We start from the raw sequence: 22,912 nt of genomic DNA, 5'->3' as shown, positions 1-22,912 counted from the left end.
AAACATATCTCAAATAAATTTTAAAAATTTTTTATAAAGTTTATTGAGAAAGAGAGAACATGTGCACAAGTGGGGAAGGGGCAGAGAGAGAGAGAGAGAGAGAGAATCTCAAGCAGGCTCTGCACTGTCAGTTTGGAGCCTGATGCAGGGCTCAGACTCACGAACCATGGGATCATGACCTGAGCCTAAATCAAGAGTTGGATGCTTAACCAATTGAGCCACCCAGGCACCCTAAATTTAAAATTTTCTAGGAACCACATTTAGAAAGATAGAAAGAAACAAGTAAAATTTATTTTGATAATATACTTTATCCCACAATATCCAAAAGCATTATTTAAAAAAAATTTTTTTTAATGTTTATTATTTATTCTTGAGAGAGAGAGAGAGAGAGAGAGAGAAAGCAGGGAAGGGGCAGAGAGAGAGGGAGACACAGAATCTGAAGCGGGCTCCAGGCTCTCAGCTGTCAGCACAAGAGCCCAGCACAGGGCTCTACCTCATGAGCTGCGAGATCATGACCTGAGCCCAAGTCGGATACTTAACCAACTGAGCCACCTAATCGCCCCTCCAAAAGCATTATTGTTTCAATATGTGGTTCTGTTCATACTACAAGTGTTTAATAGCCAAGTGGCTATTATTTAATGGCTTCCATATTGGACAGCACATTTCTAGGGTTTTCTGTAGTTTTTTATGAATACTGTCATGTTTTGTATTTCCTTAGATAGAATGGTAGGAATAGAATTTAACCTGGAATAAACAGGAAAGGACTGGACTGGAATGGTATAGAAATAGACGTTTATAAAGAGACTGCATGAGAAGGGGCGCCTGGGTGGCGCAGTCGGTTAAGCGTCCGACTTCAGCCAGGTCACGATCTCGGGGTCCGTGAGTTCGAGCCCCGCGTCAGGCTCTGGGCAGATGGCTCGGAGCCTGGAGCCTGTTTCCGGTTCTGTGTCTCCCTCTCTCTCTGCCCCTCCCCCGTTCATGCTCTGTCTCTCTCTGTCCCAAAAATAAATAAAAACGTTGAAAAAAAAAATTAAAAAAAAAAAAAGACTGCATGAGAAAAAAGCTTCCTGTGGCAACTAACTGAAGGCCTGTAAATAAATGGTAAAGTATATAAACTTTACCTTTTGTGTTAGTTAGCTTTTGCTGCATAACAACCCAAAACTTGGTAGCTTAAAATAGCCCCCATCTTATTTAGCTCATGATTCTGCTTGGCAATTCTTTTTGGTTTGGGGTGGTCTCACTTATGTATTTGCAGTCAGTTGGCAAGACGTCTGGCAGTTGGCTGAGAAATAGGACAACTAGGTCATGTGTCTCTCTCATCTTCTCATCATCCAACAAGGTAGCCCAGGACTTTTCAAATGCTGACTAGGTTTCAAAAGTAGCAAGAAAAAGCATGATTTACCTCACAAGCACTTTTTAAACCTCTACTCACTTTATGTTTACTTATATTTTATTGGCCAAACAAAGCACATGATCAAGCCCAGATACAAAGGTTGGTTAGACTCCATATCTTCATGGGAGGAACAACATTTTAAAGGCATATGAATACAGAGATGAGAATAATTTGTGGCCATTTTGTGCATCCTGTCACATTTTCGCAACTTTTTCTTTTAAAATTAAAATCAACAAAATTTAAAAACTCCTAAAACTGCCATCAGTCTGCCCATCTTATTGACCTTAAATATCCCCTTAAGTCCATTTCGCACTCTGCCCTTACACTTCTTTCCTCTCACAATTGCTTGTACATACACACACCTTTCTTTGATCCATTAATATTTTTATTTCCTGAACCTAAAGATCTAAGTTTATTGTTGACCTCATTATCTGTCTACTTAATTCACAATGAGGTATGAGTAAAAGACTTGCCTTTTGAAAGAGAAGCTCATTGATTTGTATTTACTGACACATTTACCATTTGTCTGGTGCTCCTCATTTCTTTGTGTTGATGCAGATTTCTGTGTGCTATTATTTTTCTTCAGTCTGAAGGACTTCCTTTAACATGTTCTATAGTTCAGGTCTGGTGCTGATAGAATTCTTTCAGTTTTTATGTGTCTGAATATCTTTATTCCACTTTCATTTTTGAAAGTTATTTCATGGTAAGAGTTCTAAGTTGATAGGCTTTTTTCTTTTTTTTTCTTTCAGTACTTTTAAAGATGTTGCTCCATCTTTTTCTGGTTTTCATTGTTTCTGATGAGAAGTTTTTTCATTTTTAATCTTTGTCCCTCTCTACACAATGTATCTTTTTTTCTCTACCCACTTTTAAGATTTTACCTTTATTACTGGTTTCAAGCAATTTGATTATGATGTACCATCGTGAAGTTTTCTTTCTTCTTCTTGTGCTTGAGACTTACTGAGGCTTGGATATGTAGGTTTAGCCTTCCCACTACGAGATGCTCTGTGAACTGTGAGATTTTTCTATTATGATTGGAAAATGCACTATTCTAAGATCTTTGTAAGTTCCAAGGATTCTTCGCTCTGCTCCCTCCTTTCAGGTAGTATCTTCCCTAAACTGAAGAAATTTCTTCACATGCAAGTCCTGGTCTTTAAGTATTTGAAGATTCAGGGGATACCCTTTACAAACCTGCTTTCTGAATAGGTCTCTCCCCTCTGATATTCTAGTCTTTCCCCTGCAAACTCTAGTCTTTCCGGACTCAGGAAAACCACTAGTCTCTGTCAGGATCTTCCCTACCCACACTGGAAACTTACCAGTCAATAAGCTGGGAAAATTGTCAACCTCTCTCAGAAACATGTGCATGATGTTCAATGTCTGAAACTGTTGTTTCATATATTTTGTTCAGTTTTTTAGTTGTTTCAGGTAGGAAGGTAAATTCTATCCCAGTTATTGCATCTTGACTAGAACTTGTTGAAACCATCTTCACTTTAGTCCTTTCCTATCCCAAAGTATATTTGGGTCTGAGAGTTCACTACTCTCTTCACTTTTTTTGTGTGTGTGTGTCAACCTGAATATTTCTTTTTTTTTTTTTAACCCCCTTACACACACTACCCCTTAACACTATATAGTTGATTCATCATGATCTAATATCCTTTAGCAGACAGGATATTTGGAAGAAGGCATGCAATGGGGTATCTTTCCAAAAGTTCTAGGAAACGGTGTATCTAATGTGATAATTTTTCTACCAACTTAAGAAATTTTCATCTTTGCATTTTACCATCAAGTACTCCACAGGTCTTCTATACATTATTTCATGTTATTATTTTTTTCAATTAAGAGATATGTAAATAATATTAAAATTTGGTCTTGATTTAAACTTCCCTGTATATAGTAGTATAACTAAATTATATCATTTCTTTTGATTTGTCTTTACGTATATATCTGATAAATGTGAAAGTAGACAGGTCAGGTCTTTAGTTAAGATGCAGTCAGAAGGAGAGAAAACTAGATGTTCTACCACTTATAAAGGTTTTATAGCTAGTCTTTTTAGATAAGCACTATATCAGCGGTAGAGACATTTATTGAGGAAGCCTACATTTGACTCTTCACTGGCTAAGGAAGTAGGAGTAAAAGTGACTGTAGGCTTGATTTTTCATTTATTTGAAATTCTTTGAGAGATACCTACTGACGTTTTCAGAACCTTCTAGTCATAAATTCTGGTAAACATTTGATATCAGACTTTTGATTTCAGTATTGGTAAATTAAATCTCTAGTGACAAAGATTTATAGCAAAAATTACTTGTATTGGTTGAGGCTGTTTTGGTGTTTATATAAAGTTTTATTTTGGGAAATATATTAAGATCTAAAAGGATACAAGGGATGAAAGACTGTCTGCTTTCATTATCTTGTACTTTCTTAATTGAAATTTTATCACCTTTTAGAATCTGGGGTCATGTAAGCAAAGATGTCCTTTCTTTGAAGTTGATGTTTTTGTTTGGTTGAATTTAACTCACTCTGAATCCTAATTGTATAGCGACTTAATTCATTTTAAAGGTCTTTGGTTTTGTAAAATACGGTACCATACAGCTGAGGGAGAAAGTAAATAGAGCAATCAAAATTTCTTTGCCATTATTGGCATGGTTCCCTCAAGTGGAAAATTCTTTTATATCTGAGATAGTTGTTTTAAACTGGGAAATATAATTTTCTTTTTGTAAGCCCGATTTTTTTTCTTTTCTGTTTTTTTTTAAGCAATAGCCACAATAAAAAGGTACAAATGCACATGCTAGACTTGATGAGTTCTATCATCATGGAAGGTGATGGAGTTACTCAAGAATTATTGGACTCCATTCTTATTAACCTCATTCCTGCACATAAGGTCTGTATAGTATGAAGATATTAAAGGTTAATGTTGTTTAACAACTAAAAATAGTTGTTTTTCACTGATTGCAATGTCATGTAATTATTCCCACTATCATTCTCCAGTCCCAAATAAAATAATGTAACACACATCAGTCTTGTAGCCATTGTTTTTAGAAGGTTTACTGATTAACATATTATAATGGTAGAAGATTTTCATTCAGTGAAGTGCTGCCTATTCTCTGGAAAACAAGAATTTTTCACATTCACCACTCATATCGAATGTGGGAATTAAAAGAAGTGAGAGTACTGTCTTGGTTAGGTTTTGGTTGGTGGGGGGGGTGGTTTATGTGTTTTTATGGAAAGAAAAAAATATTGCCTCCTTTGTAACATAGACGTGGAACATAGGAATTGTATTTCTTTTCAGAATCCATATCCTACATTTTTCTTGGCCATTTTCAGAAAAAGAGATTTGGTAGAAGCAGGAACTATATGGTTAATGTTAAGGGGAAAGAGATGATTCAGAGCTGTGTATTTCTCCGTGGTTCCTTTTTCTGTTTCTCTCTGCTAAGTCTTCCTAAGGAACTGAAGGACTTAGCTTTCTACAGACTCTACCACAGGGCCATACTCAGTCTACCTTAGTGATATTCACCTTGCTCTTTTCCTCTAATGGTTCAGTGATCTATTATCAGATGTTAGATGAAAGGTGTATCTAATTACACTTCTCTAATAACACAGTTAATTATAAGTTCTTCTCCTGCCTCTAAATATGATTTGCATTTTATTAATTCAAATGAATCTGTAATTGGCCAGAATTTTGAGAGTATGGCAAACAGGGGGAAGTATATGTCAGGCAAAATAAGAAAGGAAAAACTCTGAGGAATAGATAGCATATTTGGTGTTTATATTCTAGTTAGTATTTTTATGATTAAGAAATATATATATATATATATATATATATATATATATATATATATTTCCTTTTAGGAAATAGAAAGGTTGCCTTAATTTTGAGCTAATCTTATCCTTTGGCCAGTAGAATAAAATCTTGGAGCAAGGGTCAAGAATCTGTGGCTTGTGAACCAAATCTGGCCTACTAGCTATTTATGTAAATAAAATTTTATTTGAACACAACCATGCTCATTCATTTTCATTTTGCCTATGGCTGTGCTCAACAGCAGAATTGCATAGTTGCAGCAGTAACTGTATGACTCAAAAAGCCTAAAATATTTACCATCTGGCTCTTTGCATAAAAAGTTTCCTAGCATCTTTTTGGGAGAGGTGCAGGATGATGGTGAATGAATCTCAGTTTGGTCCAAAACTCCCAAGTATAGAGATATTGATAGGTACTCTTTAAAATGAGAAATCCATTCCAAGTAAGTTTTTAAAAATTAAATATGTCTTTTCTGCGATCTTTCTCAGACCCTTTAATTTGTTACAGTGTACAGGGAATCTTGAGGAGCAAACACAGTATTCAACATTTCACAAGTATAATTGACCAGCTGTTTTTCTTGAGATACTTTGCAGGTGTACTCTTTCTTAGAGGACATATTGATTAGGCAATGAAATACTTAGGATGATGGGTTAGGGTGTGTGTGTGTATTCATTTAGGATTCAGGGGTAGAATTGACAGTTCAAACTGGTTAACAAACCCAAAAACCCTAAGGTCCATTTTCTATTTAATAAAACTAAACATACTATAGGGTTGAGCTTTTGGCTAACTAATGTATGTTTGTTTTTGAATTACAGCACTATTTGCAACTTCTGCATTTAAGACCACTTGTCTAGAGAATATTGGGTAAAACCTTAAATGAGATCCAGTGATATTTTTTGCTTTATAGTTTATAGATTTGAAGATAATAGCGTTATGGTTCTATCTCATAAATTCACAAACTCCTTTGTAACTTTGCATATTTTTATTGTGTTTCAGAACTTAAATAAACAGTCCTTTGACCTTGCAAAAGTCCTGTTGAAAAGGACAGTCCAGACTATTGAGGCATGCATTGCCAATGTATGTATTTCTGTTTATATTTACTCTATAATTGTATAATTCTTAATCCATTGTATTAACTTACTGGGATCTTTTACATATAGTTTTATTTAGCCTATAAACAGTTTCACCTATTTAAAACAAATACATAAAAGAACTGATATATCCAGATGTGACCAAATACAAAATACATATATAAGCTTTGACATTTTTAAATGGCATAAGATAGAAGATATTTTATGAAAACTTGTCTACAACTTCACCCCTTTTACTGCGTTTGTATTTATATTTATCTTTTTATCTCCCCAATATGCTGATCTCTCTTACTTTCTCCTTTCTTTACCTTTGGCTCTCTGTCCATTTATCAGTTAATTCCACTGTTGCACATGTGCTCATACCCCTCTATTTTTTCAGATATGCTATATAAAATTTTGAATTGTCTGTATTTATATATATCTCTATATTTTGATATTATCTTATTTATAATAGAAATGACTATAAATGTTTTTTGAACTGACATATACCCATAATTTACCTAACCATTTCCTTATTATCTTGCATTTAGATTTTGTTCAATGTTTTCTTTTTAGTAATTAATTATCTTTGTGAATGTAGCATTTATCTATTGTTGAATTATTTTCCACATTAAAAAAAAAAACCCAAGTGGGAGTATATTCAGTGGTATGGATTATTAGTATTGTTTATATTACTAAATTAATATTTAAACATGGTAAAACTAAGTTTCTTTTCACCAAAGAATATACAGTGAAAAGTGTCTCCCTTCAACCCTGAATACCCTTTTTTTAGTTCTCATAAATAACCTCTACCAATAGACTTTCATATATCCTTCCAAAATTACTGTTCTGTGCTTATTCATTTTTTGTGTATGTGTATTTTTTAACTTGTTAAAACTATTTTTAATTTTTTTTCTATGGTCTGTATAATAAGTATGAATATTACCTAACTTTTCATGTATGTTGCTTTTCAAAGGACATATATTGTTTGATGATACTACCAGAAATATACTTAGGTCAGTTATGTGCAACTTCCTCTTTAGCATTTTTAAATATATTTTTTATAAGTGTGTTATGTATGTTGGCAGGGAGTAGAGGTCTCTTTTAATTTGTGCTTTTGATAGTCTTTGTTTCTTCCCAGCATTCTTTTAAATTATCAGTTAGCTTTTATATCATCACCTTTTCTTTCTCTTGGTCCTCTGAATCCAAATGTATTTGACTTTCTCTGAGTATTAAAAAAAAAAAAAAAAATTCAAGGTGCCTGGGTGGCTCAGTCGGTTAAGTGTCAGACTCTTGATTTAGGCTCAGGTCATGATCTCACAGTTTGTGAGATAGAGTCCTGTGACAGCCAGCGTGACCCTTTCTACCCAAGGGTCAGAGAAAGGGAGAAAGAGAGAATCCCAGGTGCTGACAGCACTGAGCCCGTTGCGAGGCTTGATCCCATGAACTGTGAGATCATGACTTGAGCCAAAATCAAGAGTCAGACGCTCAACTGACTGAGCCATTCAGGTGCCCCTAAGTATTCTCTATTATTAAACTAATGGCAAAATTAGTCAGACTTGAATAAAAAACAAAAAGACTGTCTTATAAATTTTTCTGTTTTAAAGAAATTTCTCTGTAAAATTCTTTATAATGAGTGACAAAACTAAGTTGTTTTTTTTATGAAAGTTAAGATTCCTAGAAATGCTGTCTTAATTTGGAAGAAAGCTAATCTTTTTTATCTTTCTCCCTGGACATTCCTTTTTTGATATTTAGAGGTTTATTTTAGTGACTGTTCTATCATATATTAGTAATTGAAATACCTGTTTTGTTTCATCCCCTTCAGTTATATATGTAATGCCTAAATCTATGTTTTTTACACACATGTGTATAAAAAATATGTCAAATTTTTTAATTAAATGGATGTTTTATTTTTGTTTACTATCTCCTGTAGTTTTTCAATCAAGTCCTGGTGCTGGGAAGATCGTCAGTAAGTGATTTGTCAGAACATGTATTTGATCTGATTCAGGAACTTTTTGCGATAGATCCACATTTATTATTATCTGTCATGCCGCAGCTTGAATTCAAACTAAAGGTAGGACTGACTATAATTTTTAAGCTCTTTAAGCTTTAAGAGAAAAATTTATATATAACTGTAAAAGATGTAAATATAGTTGTTCTATATAAAAGAATAAAATGTGAGTTCAACTTCTTACATTTAGTTAAGGTATACATTTTTTAATCATTTCAGTAAAACAGTCTCTCTCATTTGGGTGTCATAGAATTATATTGGAAAATTATAACTCTCCTAGTTGCTGAATATCTGATAAACACAATGACACAAATTATAGGTATGCAAAATGGTATTATCCCTTACAATACATATTGTTATTAAATAGTATTTATTATTATGTAGGTATGTTTTAGAACTTCAAAAGATTTCAAACTGAGTGCTCAAAGAGTCTTTATTTAACTGTATGAACCTTCCATAGTACAGATCAAGGACAAAAATTTTACTGTATGACTTAGGGCATACTCTTTTTTTTATGGCCAGCTCAACAAGGAATTCATAACTCCTCAAATATATGAAAACTTGACACTTGATCTCGTATCCCAATCACACTATAGGAGATAACAGCTTATATTTGCTTAATATTCTGGACTTTTTGAAAGGCTTTATTATATATCCAGTATCTTACTTGATCCTTAAATCAAACTGTGGTATAGTTAGGACCAACATTATGGTTTTGATTTTTGAAGTGAAAACCTTAAGATGAAGTATTTTGCCCAGTTACACAGTTAAAACAGATTTGAGGGGCACCTGGGTGGCTCAGTTGGTTAAGTGTCCAACTTCAGCTCAGGCCATGATCTCACATCACGGTTTGTGGGTTCGAGCCCTGCCCTGGAATCTGTGCTGACAGCTCAGAGCCTGGAACCTGCTTTAGATTCTGTTCTCCCTCTCTCTGCCCCTCTCCCACTCATGCTCTGTCTCTCTCAAAAAATAAAATAAGCATTAGAAAAAAATAAAAAGATTTAGGATTAGAACTCCAATTTTTAGACTTTTTAAAAAACATGTGTACATGATAATTAAGAATTGTCCATATTGTCTTTATTATAAATGTTCATTATTTATAGTATAAAAGGACATCGTACCAAGCTTCTAAGAAACTCTGTTATATCTTGGGGTGGGGGGGTTATAAATAAAAAAAATAAAAAGAGACCCTGTTATGTGGAAAATATCACATGAAGAACAAGGTTTTGTTTTATTTTTTAATATTAAGAATTTAACAACAGCCTAAAGATGTTCCCATATCAAATTATTTCTAGGTATAAGGCATTAAAATTTTTTCTCTCAATCTCTTCATACAGTCTGAATATGAAAACTCACACCTCTTCAATCCTTAAACAAGATTGCCATGATAGATGGTGGGAAGGAATTAAGAACTAGATTTCTAGGTTTCTTTGTGTGGACTTAAAGTAACTGAGGGAGACACAAGTGATTTTTGCACCAAAAAAAATTTACCATAACTATAACCATATTCCAACTTCACTCAAGGAATATATTTTAAATTTTAAAAAGGTAGGGGGGGCAAGTTTTCATTCAGTTTCAGTAGTTAAAAATATAGATATGAAATGTCACATCATTTGAAGTAATCACTAAACTACTGAAGTAGTTACCAGTAGAATAAAACTTCTACTTATTTTAGTTTTTGACATTTAAGAGATAGATTGATTTTTCTTTAAAAAAATAAATCATGTTGATTAGTTGATTGGGCTTACTAAAAGATTCTAATCTGTATTGTTGTCACATTGCTTGAGAAAAACTTCATCAAAGAAAATCATTTTTATGATTATAAATGTTAAAGCTTGATATAGTTTTCATTTTTACATGTTTGATAAGTGTGCCTCTCTTACCCATAAAACCCCTATTCCTGAAAGATAAGCCATTCGTAACAAAGACCATATCCCATCCCTTTATTTTTTTAATGTAGTATCTTTTTCCATTAATATTTCTTTATTTGATTTCTGGTATTACTGGTATTTCTGGTATTCAAAAACAATTTGAATGTTTGAAAAAAATTAGCAATTGCTTTTAGTTACTGTCTTTGTTTTCCTAGTGAATATGTGATTTTTAGTATATGTGCTGCCAAACGAAGTGAGCACATGAATATGTGATTTTTAAAGTTTCACATACCATATGGTTTCAGAATAATTTAATTTCTATTAAGATGTGACATCACTAGTGAAACTGGAACAGAATTCATAGCATATATTGATTTAGGATAAGAAAATTGGAGGCCTTTATCGAAAAACAACTTCAAACTAAGTTTTGATTTTTTTTTGTAGCGTTCAGTTCACCTGACCTTTAAATCTTCTAAAAATTCTTGCTCTTCCATTAAAATGAGTTTTCCTGAATCATGACATTCTTCAGTGTCCTGTTCTCCAGTAAGTTAGGGGATCCTCATTTAAAATTTCATATATCAAAATTTTAATTGATATGAGTTTACCCTGGAGCTCAAATGGCAGGAAAGATTTCTTACAAGAAAACTTACTAGGGTGGGAATTATTTGCAGCTTTTCCCTTCACAGAATTTTTTCTCAAACTCTTAGGGAATGTTAGAATTGAATGATTATCTTCATATTTCTACATTATAGATTGCAAACAAGCAGTTGGAGGGGCCATAAATTAGCAGTTGTAGGGGGTGTGAAATAAGAGCAAAGAACCAAATGATCTAACATGGACTCACATCAATTTCTACATAGTAAATAAGAGCATATGAGCATATGATATTTTAAAATTCTCGTCATTGTAAGCAGAAATAGGAAATTGTAGCTTCTTGGGAATATATCATGTTGTTTTCTATAATCTGATGAATAAACCTTGACTTCATTTATTTTCTCTTTTTCCTTAGAGCAATGATGGAGAAGAACGATTAGCTGTTGTTCGACTTTTAGCTAAATTGTTTGGTTCTAAAGATTCTGATTTGGCAACACAGAATCGTCCTCTTTGGCAATGTTTTCTTGGACGGTAAGAGGACATATAGTTCTATGGATTCTAATTTTTACGTTTCAGAGGCCAGTCAGTTTGGTCTGCTTGATTAAAACCATACATTTCAAAACTTCAATTGATACGTTTGTTTTTTAGTATCTATGTTGCTGTCTTTCTTGGAGAACAAATTGTAGATCAGATTTTTTATGAAGAAATGCTTATTATTTTATTTACCACATAACATTTTTTAATCTTTCTGTGCTAAAATAATGTCATTAGGCAACATCTGAAAATGTTCAGTCTTAAGATTTTTAAATCATGAGACTGAAGACATAATGATCCAGGCCATGCCATTCCTCAGTCCAGCAATGTATTCATTTACTAGTGTTTATCTTTTAGGTTTGTAGCTTATCTAATTGAATGATGTATGTTGTGAACTAATGTGGTATTGTATGACTTTGAAATTGAAAATAATTGCTCTTCATTCAGATAGCTTTTTTTTTTTTAAGTTTATTTATTTATTTTTAGAGAGTGAGAGTGCACAAGCAGGGAGGGGCTGAGAAAGAGAGAGAGAGTTCGAAGCAGCTCTGTGCTGTCAGCGCAGGAGCCAGATGTGGGGCTCGAACTCATGAACTGTGAAATCATGACCTGAGCCAAAATCAAGAGTTGGACACTTAAGCAACTGAGCCAGCCAGGCACCCAATTCAGATAGCCTTTAATGTTCTTTCTCAAGAATCTAGAATTACTAGATTCTATTCAACATGATGGTAAGGTTGAAAAATATGAAATTTATCAGATTCCCTCTTGCATTCCCTGTACATGTTGCTTTGCTTCAAACCATGAAAAGCCAGTTTTTACTGTTAGTATTCTGGAGAACATTTTAGATTTATCAATTCAACTGGTTCAGAAGGTGGGCTTAGAAATTATGTTAAGATAAATTCATTATAATAATCGTAAGTTAAATATTACAGTATAACAAACAAATCTGAGAAATCTCTGACACTGACATAATGACAGTCTTAAGTTACTTTCCCAGAACAGACCATTCTGAAGGTCTTTAAATGCTATTTTGAATAATGAAACTTGATTTTATGAGAACTTAGAGATAATGAAGCAACTGTACTTGTAAGTAAACAGAAGAGTGATTTTTGTCCTTGTGATTGCCTCAGTGTTTATAGCAAAACAATCACTTGTAAAAACTAAATCAGCTGTAAGCAGTTTCTTATATTCATAATTTTACATTCACTGCTATATCTAATAATCAGTCTCTGATTCATAGAAACAAAGAAGTATTACCAGTTTTACCATATTATTTACCTTAGCTATTTAGCAGTAAGTGTTTTGATACTTTGTAATTTACTTGATCATAAATGGTAATGTTTTCATTTTTTTCTGGCAGTTAGAAGATCATTAATCCTAGGGGCACCTGGGTGACTCAGTCAATTAAGCGTCGAACTCATGATCTCATGGTTTGTGAGATCGACCCCTGCACGGAGCCACCTTGGGATTCTCTCTCTCCCTGTCTCTCTGTACCCCATCCCCCCCACTTGTGCTCGCTCTCTCTCTCTCTCTCTCTTTCTCTCTCAGAATAAATATTTTTAAAATATTTTAAAAATAAAATTATAAATCCTAAATGCACGATTTATTAAAGTAAAATTGTTTAAGGAAGTAAAAGGCCATGGACGTAAAATGTTTATTAAATAACTTTAATTGGTTATTTTATGAGATTACTTCAAAAATAAAAATATTTCTTGCTTTTTAGAATCACTTTATTTATAATTAATAAATGTTTTTTAAATTGCCCATAATAAATTTTAAATTTGAGAATTGCTGAGCTTAACTCTTTATTTAAATTTGTGGATCTACATGAAGTGTTTCATACTTATTGCAATTTTACAATGTACTAGACCTTTTAAAAGAGCATTTAAATACAAGTTTATCGGAGGGTTTGAAACTTTTTTGTTGTAAGGCAGCATGACACAAGCATTTTATAAAATCATCTTTGAACTTCTGGATCTGCCTCTCTCTTGCTTTCTACCTCTTATTCCTCCTAGTATTTTCCCTCTATAAACTTTTTTCATGTAGATTTTTTAGGTTTTAAATATTTATTTTTTGTTTGTTTTGTATCCTTTTAGACTGTTAAATTTGGGGCACTACAGAGTTAGATAGTGTGGGTTGAGGGATATGTTTATACTTTTGTTTGTTTTGGTGTGGTAAACATTCTGTTTTCAAAAATGTTTTTGTGAAAATACGTATTTCTTTATATTCTACCTTCAGAACCCATTAACTGTCATAATAATTAACAGCCATTTATATAATGTGGATATACCTTATTTGACAGTAATTATGTTGCCTTTACAACTAATCTTTAGCAACTTTTTCCATGTAGATTTAATGACATTCACGTTCCTGTGAGATTAGAAAGTGTGAAATTTGCCAGCCACTGTTTAATGAATCACCCAGATTTAGCAAAGGATCTCACAGGTAAGCTGGCTGATTTATTACAAATATGGGAGCAATTACACAAATACATTTAGATGGGAGCTTTGATCTTAAATTTAGTTTCTGAATAGGTTTTAACTCTGACACTATTTCAGATTTCTATCAGTCATGAACTATAAATGATTTTATGTTTGTACAATAAAATTATATTTGAAATCTTCATATTGTAATCCTTTGGAATTTTTTGGAAATCGTAATTTGAGGAAGTAGACATTGGATTTGGCACAAATCATTATACCTATGTGATAATTAAATATAGTAATATATCTAATAGTAAGTGGGAAAGTATCTTCTGGAGTAGACTAGAATTTCTCATTCTTCACTTGAAGTTAGAGCATTTGAACTCACTTATTTGGTGTTAGTAAATAAATGCTTTTATCAAAATGGTATTTACCAAAAAAGAGGTATTGTAACTTAAGTTTTGAACTATATAAATCAGATATTGCTTTGTGATTTGACTTTTCCAGAGTAGTTGAGGAAAAATACATTCTTTCTTAAGATGTGACTTTGCAGTAATAGCTACCTAGTGTGGTCTAGTTTATTTTGTGATTATGTAGGGTATTGCCTCCTCAAAAATAAAATTATTTTAATTCATGCCACATTTTACAAACATTGTTTTGGTATGGATAAAAACATAAAGCATTGGTTTTTTCTGTCATTCTGAACATGACAAATATCATAGCTAACATTTAGCTTTAGTTTTTTTCTTATATTACAGAATATTTGAAAGTTAGATCACATGATCCAGAAGAAGCAATTCGTCATGATGTCATTGTTACTATAATAACAGCTGCCAAAAGAGACCTTGCCTTAGTGAATGATCAGCTACTTGGCTTTGTAAGGGAAAGAACACTGGATAAAAGGGTAAAATCTGAGGAATTTTATTCTTTTGTAATTTGCTATATTTAAAGTGTTTGTTAAATACAATAGGAATTATTCCTAGTATACCTAAAACTTTTATGTGTGAAGTTCAAATCAATACAGTACTAAGTAAAAATCTAAAAATTTTTATGTTTTCTGTGTATCTTTTAATTACCTTTACAAATGAATACATTGGGTTCTATAGCTTTTCAGATATTAGGCATGGGTTTGTCTTCTAGCCTACCTTTATAAAAAAGAGCAGCTCAATTAAAGTTTTATTTTACCTTTTCACTTATATGATGAGTTTCAAAAGAATAGTGATTGATCACCTATTTTTTTTTTTCTTATAGTTAGCATTTTCAAAATTTGACATGTTATATAAACTTAGCTGGGTCTATCACTCATTGAATTAAAAGAATATGTTACTTTATATGAAAATGATATTTCTGTATTGCTTTGCTAAGCTAAGGACAGAAATGATAGTTCTTTAGTTACTTTTTTGGGTGATTTCCTCTCTCTGGTTACAGTTAAAAACATGGGTTGATAAGAGTAGTACTAAGAACAACAAAAGTGGTTCCTAAGGAATAGTGTCAGCTATAAGCAAGAGACAGACATGCAAGGCAGGCTGATTAGGCATGCTTCTTACTAACATCTTTAACAGAGGTTGCCTTTGCAGTGTGCTATTTTATTTGATGCATTGTTTAAAACACACTGTCCTCCTGAAACCAGTGTCATTTAGTAATAATTTCAGAGTAAAACTACATTTCTTGGATATGAAATATAGCAAGAGGTATTTATTCTTTCTTTTAAAATAGAGGAGGCAAATATGTAAAGTGGGCACTGTTGAACATATTCAACTGTATCAGTAATTCTAACTTTGAACAAGTTTTTCCTCTTGGCTTTAATTTAAATGAAATGATACCCTACCTAGTGATTAGCTGGTAACTCTCTCCCCACCCCCATACACACACTTGATTTAAGGTATTACCATTTGTGTTATTTCCTCCTTTTAGTAACATTTCGCTCCAACTTCTGTAAATGTTTATACTTTCCAAAGGAGTTAAATAAATTAATCTTCCTGAGGGTGCATGGTATGGTCATATAGCATCTACTAGACATTTTAGGACCTGGATTTTGGTGTAATAAATTAGATGGCCCTGGGTATAGCCTTTCTGAAATTTGTTTTCTCCTCTATAAAATGTGAGGACAGGACTTAATCTTTAGATTTCACTGCTTACATTCTTTGGTTTCATGTGAGAAATGTCACATGACATCCATTACTTGTTGTATGGGGACAGAGTTTCATTCATCTACTAAATAGCCTAAAAATGAGGAAATTGTACAAAAAATTATAAAGAAATATTAATGTAAATAAACCAAAGATAATATGTTCTGACTTGTTGGGATAAATATCTTTTCTGGTTTTGTTTTGTTTTGTTTTACTACATCTCACTATCATGGTTCCAACTGTAGGTTTTTATAGTCTCCTTTTTATCTACCTTCCTCCTACTACCTTTCTTTCCTCCTAGTAAACCGTTCCAGTCTCTAGAAGTCCCAAAGAGTCTTCCAGTAACTAGTAGTATGTGGCTAGATAAATCATTTGCCCATTTAATCTATAAAGTAAGGAAGTTCACTTAAGATGATCGCTAAGGTACTTTCCAACTTTGTAATTCTAAGATCTTGATATTAAATTTTGCTCTTCTTATTCTGAGTTAATAACAAAAGAAATTTAATTAGGATACAGCATTCCAGACGATAGGGCTTTTGGTTGCAGAGTAAATCACACACTTTCTCTTTTACCTTTTAATCACTTCTAAAACTTGGGCACATTTTTTAAGACAGAATCTAATGAAGTCTTCTGTAAGATTTACTACTGATGGCTTGGCTGTGAGGGAAATAAAATTGGTAGGTTGATGTAGTAGTATTTGCATTAGACAATTTTTAAAGTAGTCAGATTTATAAATAAGAACCTGTTCAGTGTTGGTAAAGCAATTTGTTGCTTAGGAAAATAAATATTGTGCTAGTTTATATACATGTAAGTCTGATTGTACAACCTAGTTGAAGAAATGGCAATTTTTTACAGATTAGCATTCTGAAGTTTGGTATCTCACTCATTCAATAAACTATACTTTTTAGTGGCGAGTAAGAAAAGAAGCTATGATGGGTCTTGCTCAGCTTTATAAGAAATACTGTCTTCATGGTGAAGCAGGAAAAGAAGCTGCAGAGAAAGTCAGCTGGATAAAGGACAAGCTTTTGCATATTTATTATCAGAATAGCATCGATGACAAGTGAGTCTAATATGTTGGTAGAATGGTTGAATATAAAAATGCTTTTAATTTTTTTAACATAATTTACTTCTCTTTTATATTATTTCTAAATTTAGAAATCACTTTATTGTATTTATACATACTATATTTAAATAAGACTAGCAATAATTGTCAAGTAGCATAATTAATGAAATAGACACGGGCTTCAGAGTCAGACCAGAGGCCAGATGTTCATTTTGCCCCTTATTAGACGCGTGTCTTTGCACAACCGTCTTCTGTATATCTTGGTTTTATCTAAAAAAAAGGAGTAATAATAAAGCTTTCCTTACAAGATTGTAATGTAGATTAAATAAAAAATGAACATAGAGCTCCCTAGCCCAATGCCTGGCAACACAGCACTATTCAGTAACTGCTAGTTGTTATGCTTCCTTTTTTGAAACACTGTAAATATTAATAGAGGTAGTACTGTGGTTTTTTTTTTTGAGGTATAATTGATACATAGCATACTAGTTTCAGGTGTGTATAACATTCTATATTTGTATATATTGGGAAAAGATCACGATATGGCAACTTAGTTACAAATTTTTTTTCTAGTGATAAGGACTTAGGTTGTTTTCATTTTTCAAGTTTTACTTGTAATTCTGTTTTGAATTGCAGTGATGATTTTGGCTTTTGCAGAATACTTGGAATGTTTTGTTGCATTAGACTGACTGCTTTGGTATCATTGGCTGTGCATTTCATTGATAAATGAGGATCTCTTGTATTTTCTTATTCCAGTGATATTGAATAATAAATATAAGCTTAGCAAGAAAGTTATTGCAGTATTGGTAAGGAATTTAGACTGTGGAGAGAAGAGAGATCAGATGTGCCCAGGAAAATCTAACTTTTCAGGAAGCAATATGAAGGAAGATCCTTCTGATTTTATGTAATGACACCACGGGGAAAGAGTTGAACTATAACTAGAGGAAGTTTATGTTTTTGTTTTTGACAATTAGCTGTTCTTGATTGTTAGCTTTATATGTAGTGTTAAGTAATTTACTATTATAGATCAGGACTGATGAAGAAGAATAGGTGGAACAGCCTAGCACCTTGTGTTTAGGAGTAATGTATGACCCTTTTAGAACAAATTTTCCACACTGACAAAAAGTAAAGTCACAAATCGCAACTAGCTGTAAGTTTAAAAATAACTAGTCCACGGTACCTGCCTGGCTCAGTTGGTAGAGCATGTGACTTGATCTCATGGGTTGAGCCCTATGTTGGGCATAGAGATTGCTCAAAAAAAAAAAAAAAAAAAAAAAAAAAAAAACCCAACCCACAACTGTACTCCAAGAAAAGGAACCAGTCACATAATAATATTTTCCATTGTATTTGCACATATAGGCATCACCATTTGCACGTATAGGTCTGATATTTTTGCATAAGATGGTAAAAATATAAAATGCCTGTTGCTTCTAAAATATAGAATAATTATATTATTGGTGGGTATTTTTTGTTTCATAGACTGTTGGTAGAGAAAATCTTTGCTCAGTATCTTGTCCCCCACAATCTGGAAACAGAAGAGAGAATGAAATGCTTATATTATTTATATGCTAGTTTGGATCCAAATGCTGTCAAGTAAGTTACTTTTTAAATGAATGTTTGGAGTAAAGATTTTATAGAATTACTTCACCTTATCTAATTGTTGTTGATGGGGTTGTTGCTTCTTCTAGTTGAATCAGGAACCTCAGGTAAATATTTATAGAAAAAAATTTCACAAGTTCAGGTAAATTTAAAAGCAAAAATATTCCTATGTACATAGATAGAATTTTGGCACCTGAGTCCATAATATATATATATCGTTTCAGGGATTCAAAGAAATCCCCATGTCAAAATTACTTTTGTCTGCCTGTTGACTGGAGTCTGAATTACACTATTGGAGCTTTACAATACTATGTCTAAGAACTAAGTACTACTTCTTTAGCAAGAGAGTGTATCCAGATCACCTCTATGTAGAATGACCATATGATTGGTAGTCTGAACTGGGATATTTTTGAGACTGAAAGGCACTATTAATATTTTTGATCAGACAGTTGATATAAACTTTAACTGTCCTAGGCCACTGGGATATGTGGTCACTCCACTGTAATAAAGCTTTTTAAAAAGTAAATAAGTCCTGTTGTTGAGATACCTGGTTCTTCTGAAAAGAACCTCAGCGTGTGTGTGTGTGTGTGTGTGTGTGTATGTGTGTGTATTACAATATGTGTATATTTTGTATATTTATCTTTTAACTTTCATATAATTTCAAATTTACAGAAAGACTGCAGGAATAGTACAGAGCATTATGATGTCCTTATACCCAGATTCATCATTTGCTTTATCATTTGCCATTTGCATGTACTTTTTCTTTATCTCTACATAAATATTTTCTTCTGAACCATCTGAGAGTAATTTGCAGACATTAGATCCCGTTACCCCTAAATATTTCAATGTATATTCCCTAAGAATAGGATATAACCAGAGTATTCTTGACAAATCAAGAGATTTAGCATTGATACAATATTATTGTCTAATCTAATATGTATTTAAATTTCCTCAGTTGTCTCATTAATGTGCTTTATGGGTTCCCCCCCCCTTCTAGTATTACAGATTGCATTTGGTTGTCATGTGTCTGGTCTCTTAACTTGAAGCCATTGCTCTCTCTTTCTTTGTCTTTTAGGACTTTGATGACTAGGGAAGAGTATTGCATAGTCCAGTCCAGTTATTTTGTAGAATATTCCCTCAATTTGGGTTCATCTAGTGTTTCCTCATTATTAGATTAAGTTTATACATTTTCAGCAGAAATTCTACAGAAGTAACGTAGTATCCTTAGTGCATCGTGTAAGGAGGCATTAGCCATCATTTGTTTTTAATTTGTGAGTGATTCCTAATGCTCACTGTAGATAGTAAATCCCTGGCCTAAGGTTTAGTCTCTGTTTATATTTCAGAATATTGGCAAACAATACTCCAAGATAGACTAATATCTCAGAGGTCCTCTAGACACCTGGAATTATGGACTGTGTTTGTGAAAGAAAATCTGCTTTCATAGAGAGAGTAGTCTAGAGTAAACACACTCAAGTTAAATTTGGTTCCTTGAATCTACATCATCTAAGAAGTTCATTTTTCCAGCCTTTCATACATATGTCTTAGCTTGCCATGAAAAGCCTTTACAATCTGATCCTTTTCTACAGTATGTTCCAGCTTCCTGATACTACTCCATTCATAGTCTGTGTTCCAAATCTGTAAATTTTTTTTAAGTTTCCTTTGTTGCAGGCATTTTGATGACATTTTATCTTTTATGCCAGAACATTCTAGCTATCTCTGCTTAGAATGTCTTTCAGTCCCTTCATTTACCTGGAAAGATTTTTTTCATCCTCCTAAACTTCTCAAATATTTTCTCTCAAAAGAAGGTTTATGTTTACCATTTTAAACTAACCTGTCTTGGGGCGCCTGGGTAGCTCAGTCATGAGCCATCAGTCTTGATTTTGGCTCGAGTCATGGTCTCCCGGGTTGTAGGTTTGAGCCCCACATTAGGCTCTGCATTCACAGAGTGGAGCACAGAGAGCAGAGCCTGCTTAGGATTCTCTCTTCCCTCTCTCTCTGCCCATCCTCTACTCTGTCTCTGTCTCTCTCTAAAATAAATAAATGTTTAAAAAAAATTTTAAACTAACCTGTCTTAATCCTAATAAATAAATGTCAGTGCTGGTGCTTAAAATTTTAGGTAGATATACAAGCATGGTGTATTTATACAAGGCAACAAGAAAAGTAGGATGGTTGAGTAGTTACCAGAATTGTTATATTACGTTATCTCTTTTTCATGCTTATAACTTTATTAACAGAGCTCTCAATGAAATGTGGAAGTGTCAGAACATGCTCAGAAGTCATGTACGAGAACTATTGGATTTGCACAAGCAACCTACAGTAGGTTCATGATTTTTTAAATTAATAGTTTGTTATGGTCATTATTCAGTTTTTCTCTAGTTACATATAATGAAGCAAGCAAAAAGTATTTTGAGTATTTTCCAAATGTCAGTTACACATAATTTCTGTAGTTTTCTAAACAAAATTTTCACTGTAAATGAATATAACAAAATTTTATTTTCTAGCATGAGCAAAGAAATGGTGATGTCTAGCTTATCACTTTAGATACTAAGCATTTATACATAGTTCATCAATTTTCAAATAATTAGAATTAAGTCTCAAGATAAAATTCTATATAAAGTCATGGTTTTTTTTTTTACTCCATGATTTTTTGGTCCTTCAATATAGAGTCAGTATCAAATCCAGTGCCAATCCTATAAATATGCCAAAGTCAAATTAACAAAAAAATTCTGCCCAATGTTTTCTGGAAGATGGGGGAAAGAAACTTGAATAATTTCTTAATATATTTCTCAATGTGTTGCTAGAATAGGTGTTCTTAACTAGGGAATCATAGACAGAGACCCTTCAAAGATCTATTGATGCTAAAGCAAGGGTTGGCAAACTTTTTTTGTAACTGATGAGGTTGTAAAAATTTAGGCTTTGCCAGCCATAAAGTCTTGGTGAACTTCTCAACTCTGCCTTTATAAAATTGCAAAAGCAGTCATAGACAGTATGTAAATAAACAGTGTGTGTTTCAGCAAACCTTTAATAAAAACAGATGGTCTGTAGGACCATAGTTTACCAATTTCTGATCCAAATTACTCAAATTTCATACTTTATTGTGTTGGACAATATGGAAGTACTTTTTGTATATGTGCTGCTGAAGCGAGCACCAGAAGTACTTTTTGGAAAGGAGGTGATTTTCTGAGTTGTTTTTGTTTGTTTGTTTGTTTGTTTTGAGGTTATTTTAGTAATAGGTCATAAAATAGATAATAGAACTATTCAGGAAGAATTTTTTTTTCCTATTCACATTTTTAGTTAATTTTCTTTGATGTATGGTTTCACAGTAATTTTGGTATGATAATTGTTTCAGTTATCTTCAGTTCAATCTTCTGGCAAGATGTTTTCTCTATGGAAATTTTATATTCGTTTTTTAATTTTTAAATACCTTCCTTCTGACATCACCTTTCCTTCTGTTTGTCCTGACTTAATAGTTGTTGCTACTCCACAATTTTTTGTTACCAACTTCTGGTATAGATTTTCTGGTGGCTGGTTTGTGATGATTTTTTTTTTTTAATTTTAAAAAATGTATAATACTGAGTTTGGATTTTCTTACAGAAATTTGTTCATATGACTTTTTTGTTTTAAATTTCAGTCAGAGGCTAACTGTTCTGCCATGTTTGGAAAACTGATGACCATAGCAAGTGAGTTTGCTTATTCATTCCATATATAACATAATAAACATCAAAACAGGCAAATAACTTACCCAATGGGACAATTTAATACCAAGTAAGAGAAAATAATTCAGCATAATTTTTAAGAGAGCTTGCTCTTAGTTTAGCAGAGTAGTTTTTCTTTTATAATACTGATTCTCTTTCATTTTTATAGAGAATTTGCCTGACCCTGGGAAAGCACAAGATTTTGTGAAGAAATTTAACCAGGTTCTCGGTGATGATGAGAAATTGCGGTCTCAGCTGGAGTTATTAATCAGTCCAACCTGTTCTTGCAAACAGGCAGATGTTTGTGTGGTTAGTAAATTATACTTGTACATTTGTTCTTTTAGCTTTGCTTATTGAAATTTATATTTCATTAAAACCTGCCTTACATAAATTATTTGTGTTAATTTAACTATAATGTGAGCTCTAAATTACTCAGGAGTATATCTGTGATCAGCTTAGTTGTCTCACCAGTGTTCAGCCAAATTCCAGGGAAAACACTAGAGAACTAAGCTAGGGAGATTGGTCCTAGGAATTGAGCAAGACAGTATGCTTTGCATTTAGTAGACATTTGTTAATGTAAATAGAACTTTCTAAATCCTTGTGTGTGCATACATTTTCTTCACTTCTGTATTAGGATGGAGATAACCCTTGTCAATAAATTAGCAACAGTTACATTGTCATATATGCATTTACAGAGAAGGTAATTTCCCATTTAGGCTTTTGTCTTCATTCTATTCCTGGATTCT

General features: G+C 32.8%; 1 protein-coding gene across 1 annotated transcript in view; it reads left to right on the top strand.

The window, feature by feature from the left end:
• Window positions 1-22,912, top strand: part of PDS5A (PDS5 cohesin associated factor A) — a 140,467-nt gene that overhangs the window by 49,527 nt on the left and 68,028 nt on the right. The window contains exons 6-16 of the mRNA XM_047090487.1: window positions 4,142-4,268; window positions 6,180-6,260; window positions 8,187-8,327; window positions 11,145-11,260; window positions 13,611-13,705; window positions 14,442-14,587; window positions 16,721-16,872; window positions 18,352-18,465; window positions 20,706-20,787; window positions 22,103-22,151; window positions 22,336-22,475. Coding sequence (XP_046946443.1) covers window positions 4,142-4,268; window positions 6,180-6,260; window positions 8,187-8,327; window positions 11,145-11,260; window positions 13,611-13,705; window positions 14,442-14,587; window positions 16,721-16,872; window positions 18,352-18,465; window positions 20,706-20,787; window positions 22,103-22,151; window positions 22,336-22,475 — 1,243 coding nt within the window. The remainder of the gene's footprint in view (window positions 1-4,141; window positions 4,269-6,179; window positions 6,261-8,186; window positions 8,328-11,144; window positions 11,261-13,610; window positions 13,706-14,441; window positions 14,588-16,720; window positions 16,873-18,351; window positions 18,466-20,705; window positions 20,788-22,102; window positions 22,152-22,335; window positions 22,476-22,912) is intronic.

Source organism: Lynx rufus, unplaced genomic scaffold (genome assembly GCF_022079265.1).
Source record: "Lynx rufus isolate CCGP_SWC_20201006 ecotype Redwood Valley unplaced genomic scaffold, mLynRuf1.p SCAF_3, whole genome shotgun sequence".
Lineage (NCBI taxonomy): Eukaryota > Metazoa > Chordata > Mammalia > Carnivora > Felidae > Lynx > Lynx rufus.
Note: the sequence above shows the minus strand (reverse complement) of the source record. Positions and strands in the feature narration are given on the sequence as shown.